This window comes from Cyprinodon variegatus, unplaced genomic scaffold (assembly GCF_000732505.1).
Source record: "Cyprinodon variegatus isolate N-32 unplaced genomic scaffold, C_variegatus-1.0 Scaffold43, whole genome shotgun sequence".
Classification (NCBI taxonomy): domain Eukaryota; kingdom Metazoa; phylum Chordata; class Actinopteri; order Cyprinodontiformes; family Cyprinodontidae; genus Cyprinodon; species Cyprinodon variegatus.
This window is the reverse complement of record NW_015150496.1, coordinates 782664-791735: the sequence shown is the minus strand read 5'-3', so window position 1 is coordinate 791735 and position 9072 is coordinate 782664. Positions and strand designations below refer to the sequence as shown.

Genomic DNA, 9072 nt, shown 5'->3' with positions numbered 1-9072 from the left:
ACAGTCCTTCTGCTTTTAATGCAATTTCTCTATAGAACAATGAGTATTTATCTTAAGATTTACTCAGAGAATACTACTACTGAACGCCTTGATTTGATTGGATCAGAGTAAATTTTGTAGCTCTTATTCAGTTTAGTTGTTTCAAAGACATCTTTAGAGTCATTTTTTGTGCCTTAGGCTAATCGTTTGTTCTCCCACTGTACATTTTTAGTCACCATTTTTATTGGTTTTAATGCAACAGTGTTCTTGCTAAGTTAATTTAATGATACTGTGAGCAGAGCGTGACAGTGAGCTGTTAGACGATCAGTAAACAAGTAAAGCCAGGCATTAAAACAAATTTAAATATAGTGTTCTAACCGAGAGGCACCTTTTAAAAGAGCTAACCTTGAATACTAATGCAGCTTCATATCTCTAATTACACCCTCACCTGTCAGAACGTTCCCTTCTTTCTGTTCAATGCAAGTCGAGCTGGCCAGCAGTGGGAAAAAAAAGGAAAGTCTGCCTTTTGTCACACATGAAGCAGCTCATGCGAGCTGTTTGGCGCAAACCTCTCAAGCATTCCCAGTAATTGCCTTTCCATGATTCTAGCTTTGTGATTCTTCTCTTGTCAATACTGCAGCTGAAATCCATAATTTAATATTTTCTCCCCTCTTTTTTTTCTCTTTCAGGTGAGTGTCAGTCAACAATGTGGGGATGATTTCATTCAGCTGTAAGCTCCTGCTGTGTTCGTCTACACTGCCTTTTTTTTTCAGCTCGTCGTTCTATGATTCTGCTATCAGGTTTGAAAAGATTACCCCCTTTTCACTGTGATTGGCTGTGATTCAGATCAAACAGTAAAAAGACAGCGTGTCCTGACAGCGGTAGCTCATACAGTGGAGTTGCACGGTGGGCTCCTCCTCGGCTAGAATGGGCCGTATCAAGATAAAAGTAAAACTACATAAATGTCAGTTGTGCCTGATGGCTTCGGTCTTTGTAACACATTCATGGCGTATTGGCTGGACTTGATCTCTCTTGACTCTAGTGGATTGTAGGAAGCCAAATGAGGACTAAATTTAGGACACCTTTATTTGGGGTACTTGTTATTCAGGGCTGTGTTCTCCAGCTTTTAGTGTTTGCTGCGTGCTGGGTTGATTACTGATTGCTGTTGAATGGAAATGGAAAGCAATCACTTGCTGAGTATTTTAGAAAGTCATGTGATTTTCAGGAATATTAGAGTGTTTGCTTTGCTGCTTGTACAGATCTCGTGTTTGCAAAAGAGTCTTTGGTCGTTATCAAACGATATTAAGAACTGGGAACTATATATCCTGCAACATATTAGTGATAAATGCTTGGGTATCTGTTTAAATTGAATACTTAATGATAGATTCTCTGTTTTCAGGTTTTATATATGGCACACAAACACTCACACATACATTTGTTCTGCTGTAAGTAGTTTTACCATGTATTGACTCTCACTGACTTCCATTGATTTCAGTCATTTTCAACCCTTTCTATACCCTAACCTTTAAACTAACCATAATCCTAACCATTACCAATGCATACCTCACCTAACTCAATTGACACCTTCATTGCATTTTTTTAGTTCAGTTTATTTCTATAGCACCAATTCACAACATGTTTTCCTAAGGCACTTTACCGAGACAATTCAACCAGATCATACAGTCAGATTGGTTCAAAGTTTTATACCCAAGGAAAAGTAGCTTATTGCACAGAGCATGCATGTAGTGACAGTGCAGAGGACCTTAGCCCAAAACCTAACCATTGGCAAAATACCTTGTGAGGACCAGCAAAATGTCCTCACTTTATAACAACTGGTCCTCAATGTGATGGTGAAATTGAGAAAATGGTCCTCACTCTGATTCCTATGCAGGTATACAGCCACAGGCAAACACACTCAAACATTTTTTCATGACATATGGGAACATTTCACTGACATAAATTCCTTTTATATGGCCTAACTCAGGGGTGTCAAACTGGTTCCGGAAAGAAAACCTGCAGCCACACGGCCCTTTCTGGAACCAGTTTGACACCCCTGGCCTAACTAGACCATCATATATCTAACCCTAAGCTGTACTGAATTCACATCTTAGTCCTAGACCTTACCACATTTCAAAAAAGAGAACTTTACCATATTGACCAGTTCAATAACTAACTAATAGTCCCCACAATGTAGGATATTCTATTTAACACTTCCTTCACATTGAAGGTAAAGCTATCTTTGCGGGGACGTTCCATTTACTTTCATTAAAGGTATACTATGCAACCGGTGTTGATTTTCCAGCGAGGCTCCCCCCAGAGGGCGAAATTAAAAGTGCACTGTCGTAAATATGCTCATATGCTCAGCTGTTCTCCTGGTTTCTCCGTCAAGCCAGGCGCGGTTGTTTTGAGCTTAGCAGACAGGCGAACGCAACGACTCACCATGTCTACTGCGGTAGAGAGCCCTTTTCCTCTTTCTTGCCTGCTCCGACATGGGCTTTCGCTGTTTTCTCGCTGGTTCCGCCATGATAACTGCACAAATATCGGCACTGCGCTAGCAACGAGCATGCCTTTCACTGGGGGCGTGTAGCAGTTCTCGCCGTAAAGCAAGACCGACTCTCGCGATGCACGAGACTTCTGAGCCTGTGGGTGCGGGTCGAGGGCTCCTGCAATTGCAAGTGCGGTTTTTCCCCTACAGACCACCAGGGCGGCCGAGAAAACCTTTGTTCGACCTGAAATGACTCATTTAATCATCCAAAACGTTATGGAACACATTAACTAACTGAAAAATGTTTCATAGTATGCCTTTAATTTATACAGCCTTATTTGACCCTTAACCTAACCCATTACAAGTTCATACCTAGCCCTAACCCCACACTAAACTCAAACGCAGCTTAGTTCTAGATGTGACCCCTCACACCGCCAACCATGGACTGTTCTCCCTGCTGTCCTCTGCAAAAAGGCTTTGCAGCATTCAATGCAGGTCCAGCAGATTCCAAAATAGCTTCTTCACTCCCGCATCAGACTGCTGAGTGTTGAAAAAAAACTGAAAAAAAGGGGGAAAAAAGCAGTATGCTGAAAAAACTGTAAATCATATCAGTCTCTAAATAAGCTGACCATAACAATGCCTTTATTTGCACCATGTTTTTTTTTTCTCACCCAATGTTTACATTTGATCGCTGCTGCACTTTAAGAAATTGAAATGTCATGAGAACTGTACAGAATGAAATTTCTTTTGATTTCTTCGTTTTGTTTACACTCTGTGTATACAAAATGACAATTGTCATTTAAGTCTAAGTCTCTCTCCTGTGACCCCTGTGGGGCCCCAGAAATTGGGGCCCACAATCTGTTAAAAACAAGAACACTACAAAACTCTATCTACAGTATATATAGAGATATAGATGGATGGGGAGGGAGAGAGCGAATCTTTTCATAGACTTGAATATAAATTTTATGTATATATATTAAATTTTAGGGTAGTTCAATCGATACTTTCTTTTTCAATGTATTTGTAAATAAATCAAACTCCTTCAAATTTCTAGCTCCAAAACAGTTTTATTTATGTTACTCTGATTGATCAATCTTCCATTTAGATAGATTCCCTAAGTCAGACAGTTTATTAGAAAGCATTGTCAATGTGAATTCTGGCTTCTGAGAAAGTTTTGATTGGAAGCCTTGTTTTATTTCTTTCGATATGTTCTGAAATCTGCTTATTTCTGAAAGTCTCAGTCCTTTCAGACTATTAAAAAAAAATTATATGTTAATTAGTTTGGTAATTTTACTTTAAAAAGAAACAAAGCATTACCTAAACTCTGGAGCAGCCTTTGACACCAATGGATCTTGAGCTTTTGAACACCTTCCAAAGGCTGAACTCATCTAAAGATCTTGGGAACTAGAACATTTTTGGTAAAATAATTTGAAAAGACGCCATTTTTGGTTTTCCTTTTGTCTAATATGTCCTCAATAAAGCTATGTTATTATCGGAATTGTAAAATCATCTGATGATAGGTAGCTAAAATAGGAGAGAAATAAAAAAACAGCTTTCAGGCACATAAAACAAAAATACAAAAGAGGAGACAAAGAAAACTAAAGCGATCCAAAAACAGTAGGTCATTTCCATCAGTCAATCAAAAGGTTATTGTAAATATTAACCAAGGCTCCTGGTGGTAAAAATGATTAGAAATTCAACAAATTCTCTCTCCTACGGTAACCCCTCAAGTATTCATGGTTGGACAAAGCTCCCTATAATGGTGATACCCCTCCTGTCAAATAATGGCATTGTGTTACGTGCCACGCATACAACTAATATTATTAGTTTTATTTATTTTTCAAGTACAAAGGTATTGTAAGTAGCTTTAGGATTTTTATACCTATACTAAAGTTTTCGATAATAATATTATATTTTCCTTTTTTAGTTCATAGAAAACTTTCAAAAGTTCCTGCCACAACCTGTCTTGCATTCTCTGCATGAGTAAATGACGCAAAGTCATTTATTATACCTCTGCACATCAGATAGTGATGCAATGTCAGTATCTGATGCACAGAGGGCTGACCGATGGTCAATATTTGACAAGTTAGAGTTGAGACTGCATTGAAAAGCAACAGAGCTGCTCCTGAATTTATTAGAAAACTAGTGTTTTGGGTTTTAACTTATTTCTTACCTGAGCTCTGTTTCAGTTTTCAGTGTGATTAAGCTCAAACCTACAGGATTTAAAGGTCCAGGATTAGTTGCAACATTTGTCTCTGCATTTATATACAAATAAAAAGAAAATGTACTATTTCCTTATTGACATACAGATGTTAGTCAATTGTATAGAAATTGTTTTCTGACCCAATCTCTAAAGTAACAAAGTCAAACATAAAAAGTGTTGCATTGTCTCAGGTCTCCCTTATTGATCAGTGTTTCCAACAACTCATGACAAGGAATACGACAATAGACGTGGGTATGTTGGCATTGCAGGCTAACAAAACAAGCCAAACTACCACAATCGAAACGGATGGACCCGTTCATCTGTTTCAATTTGCATATTTTCACAACAAAAACGAAGTTTTGATGGGCTACTCTATAATACCTGAAACTCAATGCTATTCCTGACATTTTGTAACGTCTTCAAACTTGAAAGCAAAGTCCAGTGGATTGTTTTTAATTATCTTTTTTTGGGAACAAATACTTGCAATTTTTGTTTAGACACTAACCATTTATTAAACTGGATGATGAATGGAAAATAATGTAAAAAGTCAGATTACTGAAGTTGGGAGTAATACAGGATCTAATTTTCTTTACGTTAACTACGGGGTGGCTGTAATGCATCTGATAACTGATAAAATGCAGTGTCTAGTTGGTAACTGATATCCAACAAGGATAATTGTAAAATAAAAAAATAAAAAAATCTTGTTTGATTACTGCACTTTCAAAAACTCCTTTACACTAAATTGATGTAATTAAGCTGTAAGGATGGAGAGGAAAATAAGAGAGTAACGCTTTAGGACAGATGGGGGAAATTGGTCTAAGAACAGCTACTTAATACCAAGTGAGTCACTTGTTAATATCATTTACTGTATATATTTTTTTTAATTGTTTTATTCTGTGTTTTGACTTTGTTTCACCCATTGTGTTTTTATATTTTGTATGGTGTCCAGAAATGCACCTTTAAAATAAAATGTATTATTTTGATTTATATTAACTGTATATTGAAAAAGTGGATATGTACAATGTGAAATTTATGTTCTACTCTTAATCAGTAGTAGATCTCAAAACACCTAGATAACAGAAAAGATAATTTTTACTGATCACCTTTTCGGTGCATCTTTTTTCGGAAATTATCAGAGGGAACAGACAGTAAGTTCTGACAGAAACTCAATTATAACAGTTTTATATTTTATTAGTCCAAGAACAAAACAATAAAAAATGTTCTGACACAAACAAATGAATTAAATCATTACTGGGGTTAGGGGTGTCACTGCATACCCCTTAAAAAAAGAGGTAGTTTTGCCCCTGGATCCAAATACTTTTACAGTACATATATGATTCCTCATGATTCACATTTATACAGCCATCTTCCAAACTTTTACACAAATTCACTTAACAGACTGCTATGCCCTTTTCCTTTATTATTGGTCATGCTTTATGTTTTTGTGAAATTCAGCTCTTCTCATGTATCCTCTTTAGATATATTTCCGAAAGGAAAATTGGTTTTAAGTTTCACAGACATGAACAGACTGAAGTTTAGACTAGATACAAGTCTGAGCCTTTGTATAATGTTATAATATATGTGGAACAGGGGAGTATTTTCCTAATGTAAACTGATTGAGAATAATGTCTAAGTCCATGCACAATAATTAGAAAATAATATGTATATAAACATATCTTATTTCAAGTAGCTATACAGAATTTATGCTCGCTGCAATCTAACTTACAGATTGGTTGTGGGTTTTCATTTTTAAAGTTTATGCCCACTGGTACTTACAGGAATTAGATGAAAAGAAACACGAACAAAAGTCTACTGTTATTTGGTTTTCACAAAGTCATTAAGCCATAGTTGATTACATTTAATCTTAAACATTTTAAAACCTAAGTTTAGCAAAGAAATTACAGCTCAACTTCAGAGTTACTCTAACTTCGTGTCAAAACAATGATAAAGTGCGAGGAAAACTATTTTCTGATCCTTCTTATATCTCAATATACTACGTGTCCACGCATTGGGTGATTATCTGCTGTGTTTCACTCCTTCACATACCCATCACATCACAAGCCCTGCTTATACTATGCTTAGGAAAATGTATAAGATTTATGAAGAAGTATAAACATCTATTATATATATATATTTCTAAGGGTTTAACCAGCCTTTTCAAAAATTATTAAGATTAATCTAAGCAATACCATCTTTACTGTGGATGTAGTATTAGGATGCCTGCTTAGTATTATCATATTTTAACAGCTCAGCCATGTTTTGTCTTTTGCACTACATATCTTTATGCTGTTTTTAGGGATGCACAACCTATTCTTGTCTTACATCATCATTAGTGCTAAATAACAGTTTAAGTTAAACCATGAATACAAAATAAACGATATTTATACAGTGGACTGCAGCATATAAGTGAAGAGTTAAAACATAACTTCTAATTTAAAACATGGAGTAAAGCAGCATTTTATGTTTTTTTTTTTTTTTTCTCTGTGTAATTATGTTCACTGTGCAGTAAATACCATGATACTCTTAATAACCCTTCGGATTTCAACCCCCCAAATAAAATTGCAGCCCACATACCATTTTTTTTAATTACAGACTTGAAAATAACACAGGCAGTTAAAAAGAAACTGTAATTGCTTAGATGTGTCAAATATTTTGCCAGAAAATGTCATTCAGACACAGAGGCTTTCATTAAAACCTCTGAGGAAATATTGATTGCAGGATATTTGAAGACAGTTATTAAATAATATAATAGAATGTATTGGCATTATCTGCCATTTTTAAACTGTCCTTTTGCTTTTGCACAGGCTTCCCATTCCCATATCCCCCTCTACCCAACACACACACAGACGCACACACTCCAGTGGTCATTAAAGGCTCATGTCACCAGGAACATATCCCTGGCAGCACCTGCCAAAGCCATTATCTACCACCCAGTCCTAGACGAACGCTTTGGCATACATCTGAGCAATTAGGCCAGATTATTGGCAACCTTCCTTGGCCTTGCCCCATTATCAAGACCACTAATTACTAGCTGTGTTTAGCGCTTTTGCTCCCTCTGTCTGGTGCACCCACTGTGGAGGAGAAAAAAAAGGAGAAAAAAAAAGCACAAATCAATAAAAGAAGGGCTGAAATGAATAGAGGTAGAAACAGTTAAAGGTGTAGGACTTTCAATACAGCAATAGATGTGGCAGCTTAACAACACATCCGATGTGAGACACCCACACGTTAAGTGTGTGAGGTCCCCCCCAAGGGAAATATTTTGTCAGAAGCAGCACTTTGAACGTGTCATCAGCAGAGTGATTGAAGTCTCTTCGAGGCGTAATGGTGGCTGATGGCTCCTGTTTGTGAGCTGCTGGCATCTGTGTTGCTTTGGACAGAACTGGAAACCATGCCTGCTGGGCAGTTGCAGCTTTAATCGACAATGGCACACAAACGAGGCACATATGGGCATTTGCGAGTCCACTCTGACGAGCTCTTTCACTCCCCTGAGAACACGAGGAGACAAACATGCTTATCATATAAAATGATCCCTAAAATCATTTTAACATATAATTTTGTGTTGAAAAAAAAAAACATTTGAAGGGTTTTAATTGAATCATCCCTTTACTCAAATGCACACACTCCCATGGATTGCCTCTCTGGGTCCCTGAGCAGAACCCTCAACACCAGACTGCTCCCCATGTGCTGCCCCCTGGCAGCCTACTGCTCCCCAAGGGGATGGGTTAAACGCAGCTTATTTAATGTTGTTGCTCTGTACTGTGACATGGTAATGACAATAAAGTTGAAATATTTTAATTATATTTGATTCTTTAACATCACATCACACTTTGTGTAATTTTATTTATCCATATTTGGCCATATTGTGAACTGGAGTGAGTAAGAAAGGGGACTGGTTCTAAAGTGGAATTGATATGTTTATCATGAACATAGAGTAATTGACAACCCAAAGCTGTACAACTCAATGGACAATGGAGTAAGGAAAGTATTAAACCAGTGGTCTCCAACCCTGGTCCTCAAGATCTACTGTCCTACAGATTTTAGATGCATCCCTGCTTCAACACAGCTGAATCAAATGATTGATTACCTTTTCAAGCCATTCATTTGATTCAGCTGTGTTGAAGCAGGGATGCATCTAAAATCTGTAGGACAGTAGATCTTGAGGACCAGGGTTGGAGACAACTGTATTAAACAATTAAAAAGTATTTCTGCTTTTACAAGAGATCCACCAAATCATGCTAACATGGTCTATTTAACCTCTTTCTTATTTTGGACAATACCGACCCATCCTACTTGGTCTACCCAGCAACCTTAGGTCTCTTTTCTGAATAGGGTCAGACCTCAGAGTAATCACAAGGGTTGTAACTAGTGTTGTACCGATACCAGCATAGGACGGGGCCCCGATACT

General features: G+C 37.2%; 1 protein-coding gene across 6 annotated transcripts in view; it reads left to right on the top strand.

Moving 5' to 3' along the window:
* cadm1 (cell adhesion molecule 1) overlaps nt 1-9072 on the top strand; it is a 622928-nt gene that overhangs the window by 301574 nt on the left and 312282 nt on the right. The window contains exon 1 of one of the 6 annotated variants that reach the window (XM_015370202.1): nt 701-779. The exons of the other annotated variants lie outside the window; for them this stretch is intronic. Within the exon in view, the coding sequence (XP_015225688.1) occupies nt 764-779 (16 nt within the window). The 5' untranslated portion in view covers nt 701-763. Of the gene's footprint in view, nt 1-700; nt 780-9072 lie in introns of those variants that run through there. 6 annotated transcript variants of the gene reach the window in all.